This window comes from Ctenopharyngodon idella, chromosome 9 (genome assembly GCF_019924925.1).
Source record: "Ctenopharyngodon idella isolate HZGC_01 chromosome 9, HZGC01, whole genome shotgun sequence".
In the NCBI taxonomy this organism is placed as follows: Eukaryota; Metazoa; Chordata; class Actinopteri; order Cypriniformes; family Xenocyprididae; genus Ctenopharyngodon; species Ctenopharyngodon idella.
The window spans coordinates 4,956,172-4,978,963 of NC_067228.1; the positions used below are offsets into that span (position 1 = coordinate 4,956,172).

Here is a 22,792-nt window from a genome sequence, read left to right on the forward strand (position 1 = left end):
TTCTGCTCATGGCAGTGGTGGCGCATGCAGGGAGGTTTGAAGAGCTAATGCATGCAGGGCCGGGCTTTGAGCTTTACCCCCTCCCACAGGCCATCCTTTTGCCATTTTGTGTCCTGGGTACAGATTTATAGACGTACCACCCTGGTAACCACGGGAAACTGTGTTAAGTGGGTTGGCTTGAAAGACGTAGGTTAATCTACTTTACAGCTGTACTTGCATAGTGGAAAATACATTTTTGACCACTAGGGGTGCACAGATAAAAGTACCAAGTAGAGTATGGCAAGTTTTTAATAGTAGGGATTCCCAAGTATATGTATAAGTGTGTGTGTGTGTGTGTGTCAGGAGCATTTCCTCCGAGGAGGCAAGGGAGGCAGTGTCTCCTAAAAAAAAAAAAAAAAAAAAAAAACTGGATGAGAAAATAATAGATATTACAAAAATAAAACGATGCAAATATTACAAAATATGACATTAAAAAGTGTAAAAGTCACTTGTTTTTTTATAAAGGAACACTGTCCAGTTACAGCGGGAGTCTGTGTCTCTCTTGCCTCCCCTGAGCCCATTGACTTTAAACAGACCCCCTAAAGCGTGCACTGGGTTTGGTGGGGGGTAACTGAGAATGAATGGAGGAAAGTCACATGAGAAAGTCACATCGCGCTATGATTGCTTATGATTGGATATTACTGGATATGCATGTGCAGTTCACAAATAAAATATGTTGTTTAAATTGTTACTGCCTTTATTTATTATTTTAGAATAAATGTAAAAATGCGTAAAAACACTAACTTGATGAAATTTATACTTGGTTTAAATAAATAGAATACTGCATTGTGTAAAAATACAAAATAGAATTGTATTTGGTATTTCTTTTTTATGTAATGTTTATTTAACCAGGAAATTTAAGTGTAATAGGGACATAAATTTAAATTTGATATATATATATATAAATGTGAGGACTTTGCCTCATTTTAAAACACCACGAACACCACTGGTGTATATGTATATATTCATAAATGTGTAGATGTGTGTGTGTGTATATATATATATATATATATATATATATAAATATAATATGTACACACACACACACACACACACATATATATATATATATATATATATATATATGTATATGTGTGTGTGTATGTATAGATACTGTATATGAATGTATGTGTGTGTATGTGTGTGTATATATATATATATATATATATATATATATATATATATATATATATATATATATATATATATATGATATAAAAGTGTGTGTGTATATATATACTGTATATAATACTGTATTTTTTATTTATTATACTTATTTTTTTATTTATTTATTATTCTTTTATTTTATTTTACAAATGTTTTCTATTTGATTTCTTAATGTTAAATTATGTTAAGCATTTTTTATATCTTGTTACCACATTAATAACAACCCTAAAATGCATTTTTTTTTAATCAGATTTAAAAGTAAAATGCAAGACAGTTTGAGCCTTTTTGTTAATTATTTTAGTATGTTTTAAAATATGCAGAATAAATTTAAACATGTTAAAATGTATTAACTAGAGCTGAGAGTACCTCTCTTTTATTGAGTTGTGTTGTGACGGCAGCTAATTATATTTTACACACCTTGGCTTTTGACCTCATAGAGTCAAACACACTGTTTTGAACTTGTAAATAAGGCCTCCTATTCTAATAATGTCATGTCAGAGGGGTGGGGGGGTTGACGCCTTGACAATCTGGTCAGTCAGCTTGGAAACTTCTGTCAATGATCAACATGATTGTTAAGAGTCTTCTCTTTAACTGTAGCCCTGTGTGAGGCACCGGTTAAACTTTGACCTCGGAAAAAGCGTGAAGGAAAGAAAAACAATGTCGGGCTCCTAGTACGCTGCATGTTGTCCAACGATCGCATCCCCCCGGGAGAATCTCACAGAAAAGTGTGTGCGAGAATGCATGTGTTTCCTTTCCATGGCTAACAATGAAGCTCAGGAAATATGTCAGAACACAGGCCAGACATCCAGGCTCTTGTTCTCAGTGTGCACTGCTGAGGAGGGCTGGGATACACTCATAGGCAGAATCGTGACTGTATATGCATGAATCCAGTTCAGCTGTATGATAAAGGTGAGGCTGGACTTGTTGACACCTGGAGGTTCTTCTTAAACTGACAGGACAATCATCGCAGAAGGCTGTGCGATGTCCCTCTGGACGGTGAGTTGCTTGTTGACCTCTCTAACTCTCCATATGGGCGATATGGAGCATGCAGAATTAAGACTAGTGAGAATTGATGTCAGAATGTTTAAAAAAGACATTTACTTCATACATAATATTCAGTGGTGTCCAAAAGTCTGAGACTATATTGAAAATCTAGATTTTTTTCGTAATCCTGGAAATAAAGTAATTAAGAAAAGAAATATTGTATAATCTGCACTATTTCTAGGTCACTTGTCTAAAAATGATCACGTTATTTTATTATTTTTTATAAATAGAAAACATAAAACATAAAATATTACTCTTTTCTGGTCAAATTAATGCAGCCTTAGTGAGCATAAAAGCTTTATTTCAAAAATGGTTAAAATTCTTACCAACCCCAAACCTTTAAATGGTAGTGTACATTTTTATAAATATTTTTATAATTAAATTTGTAATGAAAGTTGCTGTATTAAATTAGAAACAGGGTTCTTAAGATTTTTATTTATTGCTTTTTCTTGTCTAGTCATAGAAATGAATAAATTCTTGAATCATGGAAACGTTTAGAAGGTTCTAGAGTGAGAATACATTTTCCTGGTGTTACTCTGTAATACTCCATCAGATTGTTATTGTGTAGAATAAAACTCGCAAGACATCAAGAGTTGTGTTTTTGTTTTTAATCGGTCAAATCAATTCAGAATGGTCTGTATGATTCATTAGCACATTAATCTGAATCAAAAGTATCTTAAAAATCCATATCGAGATTCAAGAAAATAATGTATTTTTATTAGTGGTCTCTTGGACCCTACTATAGTCTCAGAGAATAGATTTATTAAGGCTGATAAGGACTGGGAAGAATTTTTGTTGTATTTTGATAAATATTATTAAGTGAAGTAGTATATTAAAACTGAGTCAGTTGAATTAAGTTTTGTATTTTTACAGTTTAGACTAGGGTTGTGGTAACGGTTCATGCAGTGTTATTTCAGTGTGACCCATAACATTACAAAACAAAGGCTACGACTGTGTGATAATACAAATTTAAATCACAGCCCCTCTGGCTGTGTTTTTGAGATCTTGTCTTATCTGACTATGAATCTGGGATAGGAAAAACAAGATACAAAGTGTAACCGACACGGTTCCAAGTCCCGACTTGTCAGTGAGGTTTGCTACGGGACAGGTAGAACTACAAACCAGTGACGATGTTCCTGTTTACTACACCAACCAATCCAGGACCTCTTACGGACTGCAACAGTCTGGAATCACTGTTTGTCTTTTTTTGCTGGAGGGCATGAGCCTTTCGCAGTTTTCCTGTGATGTCTAAATGCGTTTGTTTGTGAATGGTGTGACTCTGGTGTCAGCTTAAGGTTGCTAAGTTGCTCAAAATTGAATTCTGGCTGCTGCTAACTGGGACAGAATTTTTCAAAACCATTCAAGTTGAATTTATGATGTCTCTAGGATAGAATAATAGGTTTTAGATTCCTTGTAAACTACAGTTTTTGGTTTTGTTCGTTGTCTAGCATTTAGGGTTGAGCGCATGTACTTGGAAATGACACCATAACAATCATAATATTATAATTTTATTTGTTTTAGTACATGTATTTTTAGTTGGAGTTGTCAGTTTATTATGTGTGTACTGAACAAGAATACTCTAAACAAGTTGCTAACAAAAGTTGCTTTATTGACCTTGCTTAGATACTCAGGTATTTGTTCAAAACCTGTTCAAATGTTGTCCTAACTTTCAAAATTGAGTCATCTAAACAAGGTCCCAGCATGCATAGTATAATAGAGGCCAGCTAGTAAAGAGCTGTGCAGGTATACCTCACTCTAGTGACTGACGTTAGAAGCTGCGATGCCATGCCGGAGACGTCAGTTTCGAATCCCACCCAGAGCTGGTCGAGTAGGGCCGATTGCATTGGTGCCATGACCCGGATGGAAGGGAGGTTTAGGGGGGAGAGTGTAATGCAGGCCAGCTAGGAAAGAGTTCCTAAAGAGTTCCAAGGTAAACCTCACTCTAGTGACTGACATTAGAGGCTTCGATCCCATGCCGGAGACGTCCGTTTGAATCCCACATGGAGCTGGTCGAGTAGGACTGGTTGCATTGGTGCCATGACCCGGATGGAAGGGAGGTTTGGGGGGGGGTGAGTGTAATGCAGGCCAGCTAGGAAAGAGTTCCTAAAGAGTTCCAAGGTAAAGCTCACTCTAGTGACTGACATTAGAGGCTGTGATCCCATGCCGGAGACATCGTTTCAAATCCCACCTGCAGCTGGTCGAGTAGGACTGGTTGCATTGGTGCCACGACCCAGATGGAAGGGAGGTTTAGGGAGGGTGAGTGTAATGCAGGCCAGCTAGGAAAGAGTTCCTAAAGAGTTCCAAGGTAAACCTCACTCTAGTGACTGACATTAGAGGCTTCGATCCCATGCCGGAGACGTCCGTTCGAATCCCACATGGAGCTGGTCGAGTAGGACTGGTTGCATTGGTGCCATGACCCGGATGGAAGGGAGGTTTGGGGGGGTGAGTGCAATGCAGGCCAGCTAGGAAAGAGTTCCTAAAGAGTTCCAAGGTAAACCTCACTCTAGTGACTGACATTAGAGGCTGCTATCCCGTGCCGGAGACGTCCATTCGAATCCCACATGGAGCTGGTCGAGTAGGACCGGTTGCATTGGTGCCGTGACCCGGATAGGAGGGAGGTATAGGGGGTAAGTGTAGCGGAGGCCAGCTAGGAAAGAGTTCCTAGTAAAGAATTCCAAGGTAAACTTCACTCCCCTGGCTGACGCTGTCTGTAACCCCACCCGAATGAGAAATGTGTGCTAATTTGTAGATTAGTCCTAATAATTGGTGTGTTTTACCAATTCTATACATTGTCATTGCTGTGCAGTTTGAAGGACAAACAAAACCCTTTTAGATTGGGTGGAAGGAACTTTAAACAGCAGTTCTGTCATTAGGACTCTTCCCCACATTGTCTACTTTGTCCATTAACATCAGTTGCCACCAGTCATGTTGGTTGGTCCGAGGAAATATGCTGCTGATGTACAAGAGTTCACCAGCAAAGGTTAGAAGCACAGACCATAACAAAGAGTCAGATGACAGATCCATGAAAAGCCGGAGGGCTTTAACTGTGCCGTGCACGGCTTCGGCACAACTGTTTTGATGTATCTTGATGGCTTTGTGTTGTGAATGTCTCAAATTCCTGGTCACAGTGCCTGTAGGTCATTCAGAGGGTCTATTTAACCCTCGGGATGGTCTTTATGTGCACTTCACACTATAGGAGCCCACAAGTGAAGCGTGTCTGCACAAGTGAGGCATGTCTCCTCGGTCGGGTCCTGCTGGAGGTTCTGCCTCTTAGTGACAGGTTTTATGGACACAGACTGTGGATCAAAATAACAGCCTCTTCTACATAGTCACTGGATGGTATTGCTGATCTACTGGCCAAAACAGTGACCTTTGAAATTGCTCTTGGGAAAGAGGTGGTACGGCTTCTGTTTCCTCTATAGTGAGTCTTTAATGAGAAATAGTTTTGGTCAACATTGGTTGGGGGGAAAACAAACTAGTTTTGATCTAATCAAAATTCAGGAAGTGATGTGAGAAGAAAACTTAATGGTTTTCATAATTCAAAATTTTATATTACATATATTACATACATATTATATATTACATTTATATATATTACCAACATAGGTTACAAAGATTTTTTTTCCCCCATCCTTCATTTTAGACATCCTTATCTGTCACTGAGCCTTTTATTTGTTTCAGAACAGATCTCTATTTGATTCATTCATAGAGTGGAATATTTTGAGTATTGATGTTCATTTTCTTCACAGTCTTGCTCTTTCTCTTGGATGCATACTCAGACATGGTATTCTCTCTCATAATAGCACTAATATGATATTTGTGTGTGTGATTCAAAGTCATCCATGGAGGTTACAGTGGGACGGGCTCTTCCCTCCCTCTCTCGGCTTAATGCTTCAGTCACGGGCCAAAACTCTCAGCCTCTGGCAGTGCGGCACACTGCTATGTTCCAGCTAAGAGAGTAATGGGATTAGCTATCTCTTACATAAAATGCTCCCCTGGCAAGCCTGCATGCCCCTCGGCCATTCATCAATGTGGAAAGACACAGCAGTTATGAATACAGTGGAACCAGAATGCACTAGAGAACAAACGCATATCTCATAGCAGTGCAGTAAATGAGTTTAAAGCGCAGAAAAGCAATGTGTTTTCACAGCCAGCACTGTATTTATGATCTTTAAACATTCTGGTTAGAGTTATTCTTTATTTCAGTCTGTATCTATTTTTGACTAAACATGATACTTTTTAAGAAATTTAAAGTTTTTTGTACATATAGCCTATTTACATATTGGATTGTGATTGGGTGTTTCTTTCTCAACAGAACACAAAATGCATGCTGTACAGATCCACAGATATTAAGATGCTGTCCAATGTAGATAAACTGATAATTATTTTCACATTTTGAACAATATTAAAATTCAGTATAGTTATCTAGGCATTACAACATTATAACCGAAAGCATGAAAGATGGATATTAATTTTGTGATTTGCTAAAGACTATATTTAACAGTATTATTAAATTATTAGTATTATTAAAAATGAGTTTAAAAGAGTGCTAGATGACATTAAAAATAATCTATGTGTAAAGGCAGAAATGAGTGTGCACTATTAAATATCCATTATGGACCTGTAAAGAAAAACATTAATATCGGTTGATAAGCACTATGGTACCGATATATTTTGCTTCCCTGGCATGATGAGTGTTATAACAACAAAGCAGTGCATTTATATTGTCAGCATCTTCTGAAATCTCACAGATCCCCATGAGGAACAGCCAGACCTCACTCAACAATGGATGGTGTTTGAATGAGGGATGAGAGAGACTTACTGCCTGAGACCCTCAATGGCTTTTTACTGCTTCATTCTCTTTTTTCTTAATGGAGAGGATGTGCAAGCACAACCTTCATTAAACCCGTAGATGATTACATGGCAGTCTAGGGGTCGAGCCTGCATGACCCCGGTATGCTCCTCTTGTTCAAGCATTGTCCCTGTGGGGAAATCCTCAGGAGCTGATTAGAAACACCCTCCATTAGAAATAAGGACCACAACATGTCACAGCAGCCACACGGACATTTTAAAACCAAATCTGCTTTCAAAATTCTACATATACTGTATGTGGAATCAGTGTAATGAATTTTATTTTATTTTAGTTTAGTTTAGTTTAGTTTTTAATTTTATTTTTAATTGAATTGAATTGAATTGAATTTTTAATTAAATTTTTTAATTTTTCAATTTTGTTTTTCATTTTAGTTTTTATTTTTTAATTTTATTTTGAATTTAATTCATTTTTTTATTTATTTTATTTTATTTTATTTATTTATTTTTCTTCAGGAGCTGATTATAAACACCCTCCATTAGAAATTAGGGAAAATTAGGACCACAACATGCCACACGACCAAGACACTACATGCGTGGCATCAGTGCAATGTTTTATTTTCTTTGCTGCGTTTTTGATTCTATTTTTTTTTTATTGTATTTTGGTGTGTCGTTATTTACATGTCATAAAACAGTAAATGAGCTAGGTGTTAATTTAGTATCCACTCTGATTCAATTCACTAGACTGATTCAAACTGATTACTTTTTTTTTTATCAAGAGTTGTTCATTTGTGAATCATTTTACCCTGCCCTTAAAGAGACGGGAACTAAAAGCGTCTCAGGCAGAGAGTGAAAAGAGGTGACGAAGCAATGTGCAGTATGAAAAAAAAAAAGTGTTTTGAATTTTAAATCATGTAAATGTATTCTAATAGACTCCAAAAATAAAAATTTTAGCTTGTAAGTGATCATAATATGGGCAGGAAACTCCGCCTGGCATAGCTGAAGGTTCCTTAGTGAGGATGAATCTCCGTTAGGCTGTATGCTTGAGTTCCCACACTCTCTCTGATTAGCTTCCATTCAATAGTGGGCTTAAATAAGCACTGTTCAGGTGGAGGAAGAGACCCCATGAGCCATCTTAGAGCTTTGATAAGACACTAGCACCCCAAATATCCTGAGTGAAGAGAGTTGAAGAGGATATTCTTCCCTGTTTTCCTCCTCTTTGCCTTTTCTTTCCCTCCCTTTCCCCTCCTTTGTGCAGGTTCTTAAAGGCCCACACAGAAATGTTCAATTTCGAGACAAAAGGAGTCCAATTAAAGCTTCATTGTGGGGCTGCTGCGGCCCAGGATACTTTGGCTAATCCTGCTACCCCTCCTCCTATTTTCTTTTCTCCCTCTCCCTCAGTTTGAGAGTGTTCAGTAGTGATAAAATTATGTTTTGCCTCATGGTAGGCCATTTTGTGATAATCGGCATTGGCTGATGATAACACGTCCATTACGCCGATTCACAGAAGTAGTAGTTCCCCCTTGCATGTGTTTCAAAATCAATGAATAATGCATGTTTCCATTTTTTTTTTTTTGAGTAAATATTGTGTAAGTGATATACTTGCTGTATCTCAAATTGCATTTACAGTAACATCAAAAAAGTACATGACAATATTTTTCAGTCTTTTGACAATATTCAATATATATCAGTATTCGTTTATTTGCTTTGAAACTTTTATTTTAGTACTATTTATATACTGTTAGTATTTATTCATATTCGAATTGGCTTTTATATTTGTAGTTAATTTTAAGTTTTAGTTGAAGTTTTCATAATTTAGTGCTTTTGTTATTTTTGTTTTTCTTTAAATATTCCCATTTAGCTTTATTTTTATTTCAGTCTTAGTAATTTTAGTACTTTAACCTAAAAAATGAAAATTATTACCTTGGCAACTAACTAAAAGGAAATAAAGTTTAAGTTGATGTTTTTCATTTAATTTTATATATTATTTTAGCCTAAATTTAATGGAATTAATATATGTAATATATAATAAATGCAAAAATGATCATCCTTTAGTGTATGCTAAATGATTAAATGGAGAAAAAAAATAATTGTGATAATCATTGAGATGTTGTTTAATTTTATGTAGTCTACAGCATTATTGGGGAATATTATTTAATATATTATCTAGCCCTGTTATCCTCCCTACTCTCTTTTCAATGGTATCGGCCATTGAAAAGCCTTTATCAGTCTATTTCTAGTGTTTAAGGACCATTGAATATCTCGCCACTACTTTTTGTCTCACAAACAAGTGTGAATGTCAGCATTTTTCGTATTCTACATACTCATGCATATGTTCCTGTGAGCACATGCTCTGGGTTGCTTAATGTCTTGTATTTTATGCATGAATGCAGGTTTTCAAGGGCAGCTCTTCTTTGATGGAATCTGGGTCCTTTGAATGAGAAATTTCTATTAATTAGTCAGACGCTTGCCGTGTGTCTCCATTTGTAGACTGTTCAATCCTCTGAATGGCTTTAGGATCAATAGGAGGAGGTGAAAGGGTAATTGATTTCATCAGTCACTGATGTTATGTTGAGGTTTGCATCTATTTGTATATGTAAAAGCCTGTACAGAGGTGTATTAATGTGCAGATAGTGATATTGCTTTGGTTTAATATTATTCTCACTGTAACATATGCTAAACTGAGCGTTAACGGAAACCTATAGATAAGCCTATATAGAGTGTTTCAAATCAGTCACTCAGCATATCATATGATGTCATGGTGGTTTGCCAGACCTCAACATTCCTGTACTGACATCGCTATGAAATATGGGAGAGAGTTAAAATGCAAAAATGAACCTCCTTTTTGCTGTGCACATAGAAAATGAGTCTGCGGAAGTGATTCTGGAGGGAGTTATTCATTTTCAACAGTGAATAGTATGTATGGGTCTGATTGTAGCACTGGCTCATGGTGCAGTATCTATAAAAAACATCAGCCCTAGGGCACACACACACACACACACGCAAAATCTAATTTGATTAAGCACAGCCACTCTCACCGTTTTTCCACAGCATGCTGAGCAAGCTAAACGGATGGATATTAAAGGCCATTCACATCCTTTACCTCTTGTCTTTGTTGGTCGATTTCAATTAAGCAAAAAATTGGGCTAAATTGCAATGATAATGATATCTTTGTGTTTGGTATCACTACTTGCTTCCAAGTGAGATTGCGTATATCTTCCCGCAACCTGCAGTGCAGCATGGGACTGTGTAATACTTCATCTGCTCTTGCAGTTTTTTTTAAGTCGCTGGGGTATTTTTTTTATGTAGTCTGAGTATATGCAGTGTGATAGATGGTTATGAATTGTAAATCTGTATTGCAAAATAAGAGGAAGTTGTTGCAAGTGCAATTTTCTGTCTGAAAAATGCAAATGTATTAAGTTAATCTGATAGACCAGTGAAATTTGGAGATCCTGAGAGTGTTGGGGTGTATGTCATGAAACCTGTCAAGAAAATGGCAAGGGTAATGTTTTATTAAGAAATCACCTATATACCTTTCGGATTTCATTTGCATGACGACATTTTGTTTTCACAAGCAACAACAGTGTACCAGTTCTAACGTCATGGCAAAAGTTCGAGCAAAGCATGCTAACTGTTCTGTCGTTGGCTACACAGACGAGCACAGAACACTTTCTTGTTAGGTTGGATAGCCTGCAAGTTGACCCTGGCAAGCTCGATTGCTAAAAAAAGGAGCGTTTCTGTCAGAGCGATATTTTGGAAAATATATTAGATCATTCACAGCATTAGATAGCAATCATAAACGTTAGCCTGGTGTGTATGGCTCTGTTTGGCAAACAGGTATGCTAAAGTGGGCATCCATACAGGTTTTGCACATAAGATTAACATGCTAGTCGATGAGTTGAATCAACTCCACAGCAACTACATAAATTTATCCACTAACCATTCAAAAATTTCCAGTTTCATTCTAAAAGTTATAACTTCTTCCTGAGTCTCTCCATCAGTGTCCGACTCCGGTTTGAACAATGTAAGGCTGAACACCGTTACTGATAATCCTCATTTTGGCTGCATGAGATTCTCCAGCTTTGTTGTTGTTGAGATACCGAAGCGCGAGCTGTTAAAGCTCCGCCCTCTTCTGGAAAGGGGGCCGGGAGCAGCAGCTCATTTGCATTTAAAGGGACACACACAAAACGGCATGTTTTTGCTCGCACCCAAATTTGACAAGCTATAAAAAATGATCTGTGGGGTATTTTGAGCTGAAACTTCACAGACACATTCTGGGGACACCAGAGACTTATATTGATTAATTTAAAACAAAATATTTATTCATTATTGTAGTAGGCATATTTGTTGTACTGCCTTTAATTCATGATAATTTTAATATCATGCATAGTGCAGATGTGGGTTTGATTATTATCTCAGGAACAGCATCAGGTAGATTGACCCTTTCACTTCAGGGCCTCCTCTTTCCTTTTCACTTCCCTAAACAATGACCATAAAACAATGAAAACTAAGCCCTCCATCTCTCCTGATTTCCCAGAAAGACCCTGGTTTCAAGGAACACACAAGCTTCTAGGTTTTTCTTTTTTCAGCTCTAACAGGAAGCTTCTCTGTTCCCCACCCAGCTGTCTCCTGCCTTTTTTATGTCCGACACTATCAGAGCGCTTTTTTAGAAAGCGCGGATCACTCCAGGCTCAGCGTGTGTCATGCGATTGTGTGTTTGATGTCCTGAAGGCATACGCACTTATCAGCGGAGATGGAGGCGTATCATTTCTCTTTCTGTAATGGAAGATAACACAGTTGTCAAAACTGCGATTTTTCTAGTTTTTGGATGAAAGTGTGAAGTGTTCCCTGGAAAACAGGACACAGCAGAGACCCACCCAGGCCGAGGTTATGTATCCACGTTTGCAGATTTCCCTCCATCTCATTTCCCCATCATAAAGCTAGCAGAGCCACATCCTCTGTGATTTTATGAGTAATACACACAGACACTGAGCAAAGGGTTGCATCTGATGGATATCTGTCTGATGGAAATTTGTTTAGCTACTTTTTGTGAGGAAATAATTTAATATGGACATCTGCAGGGAGTGACATGGTTTGTTGAAATGGTGCACATTTTTAGGGGGTTATAGGGATTGGTTTTAGCCATGTAAACCTGCTGAAAAATACAGTTTTAACCAGCCTAGGTCAGATAAACTAGTCTCTCAGCCTGCTGAAGCTGATTAGTTTTTGGGTTTTTGTGCACTTGTCAGCTGGTCAGGCTGTGTGACCAGCAAAACATCTGTTTGGCTTTGCTGGTAATTTATACCAGCTACGACATGCAAACTACCTTAGGATGTTTTATTTCGTTTTTCTCTCCAGCAAGGGAACAAATGCGATGTTCATACAAATTCATTTTTCTTAAACACTGTATAAGCTATTGAACAATACATTACTTACTCTTAATTATATAACAGCTATAATTTATACCATCTACAGCACAAAAATAGTGCATAAAACATGTCTTTCGGAAGTGTATATTAATACACTAAAAATCTTCCCAATCCCAAACTTTTAAATGCTAATGTTTTTGTAAAGTCTTTTTTGCTCACTAAGGCTGCATTTATTTAATCAAAAATACAGTAAAAAAGTAATACTGTGAAATTTTATTACAATTCAAAAGTACTGTTTGAAAGCAGATTTTCAGCATCATTACTCCAGTCCTCAGTGTCACATGATCCTTCAGAAATCATTCTAATATGCTGATTTGATGCTCAAGAAGGATTTCTTATTATTATCAATATGTTGAAAACAGTTGTGCTGCCTTATATTTCTCTGAAAACCGTGGTACATTTTTTTTCATGATTCTTTGATGAATAGAAAGTTAAAAAGAAAATCATTTGTTTGTAATAAAACGGTTACCACACAATACAAATATTATAGCCAAAATTATGTAACAATGCAACTTTGATGAAGTAAACTCTTACTAAAAGCCTTCCTTCTGCTAGAAAAAATAGTCCCTGACCGTGAACAGCAACAGAAGTTACATTATTATGCCATTATATGGCGGCAAAGACTGTCTTTATGAGTGTGTCAGTCAGTAGCGAAGACTTTTTTATTGGAAATACTGAATTGTTGTGAAGAAGACAAGACGCAACTGACAAATGCTTTGACTAGCGCTGTCAGTCATGGGGAAACCCCTTAACTGTTAAAAGGACAAGATAATACATTGGACATTAAAACTGATTTTTTATTATGAACATAGGACTGACCTGAAGGAAAATGTTAAATCTGAATGCAGGTAATAAACTCGCTCACTCGATCTCTTTCCCACAATACTCTTCTACATAATACGGTAAGCTTCAATGAACAATATCAATTGAGAACGTTTACGTTGCTAAGAGTGGTTGCTAAAGGTGTTGTGTAGTGATACACAGATCCGTTGGGTGAAGCGGTCATAGCCGTGTTTTATCGTGAATAAAACACAGCTATTGACCAATCAGAATCAAGGACAGGAACTAACCGTTTTATAATTAGTTTTATTGCATGGATTTGAGCAGGTTGTTCCTGTAAGTGAATGGACAAATGTGTTTGTTGGAGGTTTTGGAGAATTTTAATTTAAAAAGTTGTGTGTATCCAACTATTTTCATGCATATCTCCAGCTTTTATTTGTGGCTTTGGTTCACTTTTATTTGTGTGATTTGAGTATTTCCAAAAAGGGCTGTTGTTTGACATTTTAAATGAACAGTATCACCCCATTTTGTACAGTGTGGATATTATGAAAATGATACTGGCTGTGCTAGTCTGGCACAGAACCAGACTCACTGTATCTCCCGCAGCCAGTCCGGTCTGAAACCACCATTGAATTAGTCACAGTCCACTCAGCATCCTATCCAAAAACTGTACCCCCTCCATTGTCCGTTTTTGCCAGTGTTCCAAAAACAGACTCTATAAACTGAATCTGTTCTGTCTCAATAAAACAGGCATTCATGCAGAAGATTAAAGGTGTTTGATCATAGGCACACGCCGTATCCACTTCCAGCTTTGTAATGTGATAGATGCATGCTGCATTTAACTAAGACGAAACTGATACAGTCGACTCGAACCTCATATGTGACCGATTTGCATGGGATTCTATTGATTTCATTAGTTTGAAGTTGCTAAGCTAAAGACGGGATACTCAAAAAGGCATAATAAATACATTTCACACACAAATATTTTAAAAAAAGAAAAATAGTACATTTTAAATTCAAATATTTTTATCTATGCTTTTTAGTATTGGGTTGTTAGTATATCTCAAATATGTTTTTGTCACAATGCATTATTGGATTGCTGTTATCCAAACGGTATTTTAGATCACTGGACAGTTATGATACCAAGTTTTTAATGTTGTTTGTATGTCTCTGTGGTGTTTTTAATGTACTTTAAGACAAACCATGTGCAAATTCATAAGTCAACACCATTGCTGAGTATTTTATCCTAAAAATTGCAGTGAAAAAAGACAGTCTTAAACCCACGGTTTGAAATCGCTGGTATCTGTGACGTCTGAAATTACCTTGTAACCAATCATGTCAACGTGCCGGCGGGCTTTAGCATATCATTAACAGCGAACTAGCAGGGGAGTCGTGTAGATTTAGCAATATGGTGGGTGTATGATGTGTATTATGATGTTTTGATGAACTATATGCCTTTCTCCACTGACGTTCTGAGTTGTTCAAAGCGTTTGTAAAGATACTGATTTTTAGAAGGCAGTCTGACTCTGACATGGCGAACGAGAACATGGTTTGTGTAACATTAGCAACCCATTATTAGCTGTTTGATAATGTAGTCAAGCAAAAGGATAATCATATGTATTACTGTTATGTGTCTGATGTTGTAAAAAGCGATACCATTGTGTAGCGTTTACCTCAGTAAGTTGACCAAATGGATCTCTGAGCTGGTGTGAGCGAGTGGAGGTGGAGCTAATTTACATATTCATTTACATATTAAATGAGGCAAGCGTTAGAGTTACATTTAAGCTATTTTAAGGCATGAAGAAATTTTTTTTTTACAGAAAAAAAAAAATACATATGTCATTTTGGTGATGAAAGATGAGTTTAAGGGACAAAATTATTGACTACAGGGAGACTTTAAATTCATAGTTTACCTATAAATACTGATGTGATTGTATTATGAGATGGTGCTGTTCTATGAACACTTTCATTGGCTGTATTTGTCATGTAGTAAACTGAGGCATCAGCTGTTTCTCCTCAATTCTTCATCTGCTATAAAAACCCTGTTTGTTTTGACATTTAGATTTAAGTTTCTATATAATCTTTCTGCATTCATTCATGGCTAATATATATTTAATGTACTGCTCTCACTCCATGAGCATAATGTACCCATCAGATGTGACTGTGGGTCTGTTGTGATTGTGAAATCTGTTATTCTTAATATTCCTAATGAGAACGTTTACTCAGACAGGCAGAAACGTCCCACGGGGTCAAGAGCAAGCCCATTTTGCAATTTGTTAGAGCTAGTCAATCTTAATTATGCTGCTTCTTCCTGTCCTAACAGGATCTCCCTGGGGTACTGTACTCCATTTCATCTGGTCATTTCTACATGTCATTTTCCATTGTACCCGTGGATGTGATGTTATGGCATCTTGAATCAAAATGCCGTGTCCGCTTAAGGGCTGGATGATATATTCACAATATATTTATATTTTACTTAAAGAAAATTAAGCCCATTTTTGAAACCTTTATATTTTCTTTACATTAGGACATTTTCATGACAGTTAAGCACATTTTCCCGTAATTTTTTTTTTCGGCAATGCAAAATCTCATCATCATTACTGTACTGCAAAACATGTTTAATGCTTGCCTAAATATATTTTTATTTAATATAGATACATAACTTTTTTTTTTTTTTTTTTTTTTTTTACAAATTTTGACACGTTTTAATAGTGTCTCTATAATGTAAGCTCCAGTAGCAAAGAAAAAAAAAAGTTCATAAGTTCAGTTCATTCTCATGAATCAGTTCAAACTCTCTATTCCAATGAATTAATTTTAAACTCATTTGAATCATCCCCCAAGAAAAAGTATATGTAGGTAAATATGGCTCTTTATGTTGGTATATAAGTACATATAAAAATGATTAAATACCATTAATTAAATGTTCTCAGTAATGAAGCCATGTGAAAAACATGATTATTTTGTATTTGTATTGTATTTTACATATTGCATTTAATCATTTTTGAATGGTTACAACAGATATGCCACTATACCATACAGTATATACAAATATAAAATATACCAATATAAACAGCAATATTTACATACATATGTTTTCCTCTGATTAAAATGGAAAAATAAATTAGGAAAAAATCACACTGTCAAAATGTTTGTGAATCTTTATTGAATATTTCAATGAATATTTCATATAGCACAACAGATTCACATGTCTATTCTGTTCTATTCTATTCTATTCTATTGCTCCATTGGTTTTACTGTTCTTTAGTAAATCCAATATTCTATTCTATTCTGTTCTATTCTATTCTATTCCTCCATTGGTTTTACTGTGTTCTTTAGTAAATCAAATATTCTATTCTATTCTATTCTATTCTATTCTATTCTATTCTATTCTATTCTATTCCTCCATTGGTTTTACTGTGTTCTTTAGTAAATCCAATATTCTATTCTGTTCTGCTCTATTCTATTCTATTCTATTCTATTCTATTCTATTCTATTCTATTCTATTCCTCCATTGGTTTTACTGTGTTCTTTAGTAAATCAAATATTCTGTTCTGTTCTATTCTATTCTATTTCTCCATTGGTTTTACTGTGTTCTTTAGTAAATCAAATATTCTGTTCTGTTCTATTCTATTCTGTTCTATTCTATTCTATTCCTCCATTGGTTTTACTGTGTTCTTTAGTAAATCAAATATTCTGTTCTGTTCTATTCTATTCTGTTCTATTCTATTCTATTTCTCCATTGGTTTTACTGTGTTCTTTAGTAAATCCAATATTCTATTCTATTCTATTTTATTCCTCCATTGGTTTTACTGTTCTTTAGTAAATCCAATATTCTATTCTATTCTATTCTATTCTATTCTATTCTATTCTATTCTATTCTATTCCTCCATTGGTTTTACTGTTCTTTAGTAAATCCAATATTCTATTCTATTCTATTCCTCCATTGGTTTTACTGTGTTCTTTAGTAAATCCAATATTCTATTCTGTTCTGCTCTATTCTATTCTATTCTATTCTATTCTATTCTATTCTATTCTATTCCTCCATTGGTTTTACTGTGTTCTTTAGTAAATCAAATATTCTGTTCTGTTCTATTCTATTCTATTTCTCCATTGGTTTTACTGTGTTCTTTAGTAAATCAAATATTCTGTTCTGTTCTATTCTATTCTGTTCTATTCTATTCTATTTCTCCATTGGTTTTACTGTGTTCTTTAGTAAATCCAATATTCTATTCTATTCTATTTTATTCCTCCATTGGTTTTACTGTTCTTTAGTAAATCCAATATTCTATTCTATTCTATTCTATTCTATTCTATTCTATTCTATTGCTCCATTGGTTTTACTGTTCTTTAGTAAATCCAATATTCTATTCTATTCTATTCTATTCTATTCTATTCTATTCTATTCTGTTCTGTTCTGTTCTGTTCTATTCCTTCATTGGTTTTACTGTGTTCTTTAGTAAATCCAATGGAAAAATTTTTAGAAAATGCATTTTCTTTATTAGACAGTTTTGGTGTTTGATTTGGGAAAAAAGCACACTGTCACATTGTTTATTAAATGTTTCTTATACTCAACAAATTTGCAAGCTATTCTATTCTATTCTATTCTATTCTATTCTATTCTATTCTATTCTATGCTATTCTATGCTATTCTATTCTATTCCTCCACCTGATTTACTGTGTTCTTTAGTAAATTTAATGGAAAAAGTTGTTATAAGATGCATTTTCTTTATTAGGGAATGTTAGTGTTTGATTTGATCAGAAAGGCTCTGTTTGTCAATTGAGATTACCATAAAGTTACCAGTCACATGGTAACTCCTTTTATTTACTCGCCAATGGCAGTTTTTATTTGTATTCAACACTCGTGTTGTGGCAAATTTGGTCTCAAGCACTGATCCCTTGTGTTTCTCTGTCGGTGATGAACGCTGTGAACCCCCCCCCCTCCATTCCCCCTCCTCTCCTCTGCTTCTCATGGCTGGAAGTGCACTGCAGCATCCAGTGAGTGAGAGGCAGCAGCAACCCTCCGCACGCGCTCACATCAGGGGTACACCGAACCTGAGTCGAGCGATGGTCTCAGGGACGCCCTGTTTCTAGAGAACCGAGCAAGTGAATGAAGAGGGACCGGTCATTTGACTTTGGATTCGCAGGCTGGCTACCTTTATCCTTGTGACAGGACCATAATTGAATCGAGTGTGCTGGGATATCATAGAAGGACGTTAAGGGTACGAGATACGGACCAGGATGGCCCGTCTGAACTGGTGCTTGGCGGCTCTTCTCAACTGGGGGAAGTTCCTATTCTTTTGTCTCTTTCCACTTAAACTGTCCAGGACGGGGAAGGTAAACCCACATCCTCAAGTACAGTTGCATGACCTCTTTTTGAACCTTTGCTTTTCGTGTTTATTGTTTTAGACTAGTTAGTGCATTTACCCGTTTGTTCTTGACCAGATGATGGTAATCCACAATGTCAATCACTAAGAGGACGCGTCGGTTTTTACAGCCACAACACTCTGCTTGAGTGGATGTCCTTTAATATCTGGAGAGGTTGTGTTACACTTGAAATATTGCAGGTTGTAAAATTTAATCTCAAGCTCACTTTGTGCTTTTACAGCCACTCCATTGATTATCATAACAATGAGCTGCTTGTGTGCATGACTAAATTGTTCCTGTTTTGACAGTTAGCTTGTAGATTTCCGTAAAGGTAAATCCTAACACAAAGGCCTAATGCACTGACCAATATTTCTACATCTGTTTGCATTCACTTTAGACATAAATGAATGTTTTTTAGATAAATGTCCCACATGCTCTTACTAAATTGATCTTTGTTGCACTTTAAGTTGATTGCTGAAGTAAATGGATTTGCTCTGCGCTGTCTGGTGGATTCAGATAGAAATTGGTGTTCGGTTCAGTTGAGTAGTGTAAACTGCAAAAAAATTGGTGTAGGATTTACGTCGAAACAATTTTCACTCAGAAGTTGCTTGAAAATTTCACAGATAATTACAAAGGAATGGAAAGTAACACATTGAATTAAAAGCAAAATTTTGAAGTAGAAAGACTGACATTGTATTTTGTATTAAAACATTCTAATAATCGTTTTATTTACAACTTTAAAAAAAAATCTTTTTTTCTTTTTTTCATTTTTTTTTTTTACAGTGTAGATTCATCTTTCTTTTGGAGCATTAATATTTCTGAAATAAACACATAATGGTACTCACTCTTATTGCCTCAATATCAGTGGTTTCAGTAATTGTTTGAGGAATTACTTTGTGTTTTCAGGGACTGTTTTGTCCCATACTCCTGTATAGGCCTCCTCTAATGAACTGTGAGAGGTGCTGCAACTTGTGATAGGAATCGCTTCATTTCTGTCTTGGGCATCATAAAATGCTAATTTTATCAGGGCTCTTCACCTCTTTGCTCTCCTCTCTTTTGCACTTTCAATTGATTGTCTCAGATTTGCATGCCGATTTGCTCCTGTTAATAGTATAAAACCAACAAAGTGTCCAAAGATAGTTCTATTTTAAAGAAATGAATACTTTTATTTAGAAAGGACACATTAAATTCATCAAATTTGACAGTACACACATTTTTAATATTACAAAAGGTTTATTTTTCAGATAAATACTCTTCTTTTGATCTTCTTTTCAACATTGATAATAAGAAATGTTTCTTAAACAGCAAATCATCATATTAGAATGATTTCTGAAGGATCATGTGACACTGAAGACTAGAGTAATGATGCTTAAAAATTCAGCTTTGATCACAGGAATAAATTTCGTTTTAACATATATTATAATAGAAAACAGTTATTTGAAATTGTAATAATATTTCGCAGTATTACTGTTTTTGCTGTGTTTTAATCAAATAGCTTTGGTAAACATTAAAATCTTCTTTCGATAATGTTAAAAAAAATTATTACCATCAATATTCCTCTTCAGACGTGTTATTCCTGTAGCTCAAACATAGAGCATAGCGTTAGCAACACTAAAGTCATGGGTTCGATTCCCAGGGAATGCATAAACTAATAAAATGTATACTTTGAATGCAATGTAAGTCACTTTAAATAAAAGAATCTGCGGAATGCATAAATGTAAATGCAAATGCGTTATGAATTCAAACATGAAGTGTATGTTTCAGGCATTATTCATCTTTCTCTACAATCTTATCTTTGCACCATGTGCCTTCATCTTCCCTATCTATGTTGGCACGAAACGCTCGGACTCTGTCCGGAATGACATTTTCTTGGTGATAAATCCATGCATGTCAAATGAGCATTTAGCATGGATAAAGAGCACTCGATATCTGCAGTGTACAGACCATTGTACCACTTCCACATTGGCTCAAGGCCACCATACAACCAAATGCTTATCATGGCTCACTATGCTTCACAATGAAGGATTTTGGTACAATGGTGAATTTTGGTGATAGTCCCTCACGGTCTGCTCTGCACTCTGCTTTGATATTATGAGACCAGGCTGCTTGGAGAAAGGCCAGAAATGTCTTTGTGCTTCTATCTGCTGGTCTGGCCACAAATCAAGCTTCAACAGAGACACCAGACATGTGTAGAGAATAAGGGAGGCAAAAGAGACACGGACAAAAGGGTCAGATGTATTTATGAGTGTTCATACAACAGCAGCGGATATTACCAGCCGTTGTGATAATGAGGGGCTCTGAGGACGTGGTGAACACTGTCATTAGACATTTGACACAAAATCTGGTCTAGTTTGCAGAATATTCTAGCCAGAAATCACTCAGTTAGGACTTTTTTTGCACTTCTTGAGACATTATTTCAGATTTCAGCTTTAATTGTGCATAGATAGTATATTGTGCTGTCTCCATATAAACACACGTTGCCATTTGGCAATTAAGAAACAAAGTCAGTATGTCCTGCCCAGCCTTCGGTACATAGAGAAGGATGACGAACATAATGTGATTTTAGCAAGCATTTCTCTTTCACCCTAAAATCAATTTTAGGATATTGGCATTTTGATTGCAGTCCTTGCTGCTTTCATCTAGCATTTATCATTGGGCAAGATGAAGCACTTTTCCTCTCATTTGCCTAATGTCCTTTCTGCTCGTAAATTAAACGCCACTCACACACTTGGCAAAGGGAGACGAGTAGGTCATCTGAGATGGACGTAACGTCCTTAACACCGTCTCTGATAGCATTTATGCTAAATGCAATACCGAGGTATGTACCGAACCGTCATGTTTGTGTACCGTTACACCCCTAATATTCAGTATATATATATGTGTCATATTTTATATGTATACATTTTCATGTATATACTTTATATATTTGTATCTATATAATGACTTTTCCTCATTCAGACTAAAAAATGTCCCTGCAAGGTCAATAATTTCGAGTATTGCCATATTTGTGGGGACATAACATAGGGTTTACTAGGACCACACACACTGGTTTCCATGCTTTATGGGGACATTCCATAGATGTAAGGATTTTTATACTGTACTAACTGTATCTTCTTTCCCCCTACACTAACCCTACCCCTAAACCTACCCTTCACAGAAAACTTTTTGCTGTTTCAGATTTTCAAAAAAGATCATTCTGTGTGATTTATAAGCTGTTTTCCTCATGGGGACCCCAAAAAAGTCCCCATAAGGTCAAAATTCGTTGGTATTTGGGTTCGCATAACGTAGGGAATACCAGGTACACACACACACACACACACACACACACACACACACACACACACTATTATTCTAAGTGCGTTGGGATCTCACAAGGTTTTTTTGAATGGAGCAGATGTTACAGCTTAATATGAACATGTATGATCTTGTTTTGTCATTCTTTATATCATTGTCCAGAGTGTATTAAGTTAAACATTTACTTACAATGTCAAAGAACGTAGATCATCATGGTGGTATGAGTAATGTTATTAAGTCATGCGGCACTTTTCATTAGTAATAGCAGTGTATTAGATATCAGGTAATTATGTGAGTATGGAGTTCTCACAGTTGCTGGGGATGAGATAACATACCCGTGAGCAGCTGACGAGGATCTGGTCAGGCGTTGGTTCCTTTCAAACTGTAAACAAACATGTTACGTAAAAAGTTTTTCAAGCAGAGAACCACAATGATGTGAAAAAAAAAAAAAAAATAGATTACAGCACTGTCTGGATTTCCTGAGTTTTCAAGCAAGATAAGTTTGATAAGTGTCGGATTTGTTCGTTTGCTTTGGCTCTCACAGCGGTGGTATGTAATAGGTTAGAATGACATCAAACCACAGGAAGATTGAAACCCCCGTGTTTTTGCTGATAGTTGTTGTGAGAGGAGAGATGTTTACGCTTTTTGTGTTCTGCTGGGAGGGTGTGTGTGTGTATGTGTGTGTGTGTTTGTGCTACTCCTTTTAGAAAGACCACTCAGGAAAACGTGCTGTTACACGTGAAGTCAGAGTGGGTGTATCTTCATTGTTTTCCATGGATGGAAGAGAGGAACAGATGCTGTGTGTATGTGTGTGTGTGTACCTGGTATTCCCCATGTTATGGGGACCAAATGTCCCCACAAGGATA

At 36.1% G+C, this 22,792-nt stretch overlaps 1 protein-coding gene across 5 annotated transcripts in view; it reads left to right on the plus strand.

Moving 5' to 3' along the window:
- Positions 1 to 22,792, plus strand: part of tns1b (tensin 1b) — a 272,519-nt gene that overhangs the window by 36,732 nt on the left and 212,995 nt on the right. Inside the window, exon 1 of one of the 5 annotated variants that reach the window (XM_051904737.1) lies at positions 2,002 to 2,202. The exons of the other annotated variants lie outside the window; for them this stretch is intronic. Within the exon in view, the coding sequence (XP_051760697.1) occupies positions 2,188 to 2,202 (15 nt within the window). The 5' untranslated portion in view covers positions 2,002 to 2,187. Of the gene's footprint in view, positions 1 to 2,001; positions 2,203 to 22,792 lie in introns of those variants that run through there. 5 annotated transcript variants of the gene reach the window in all.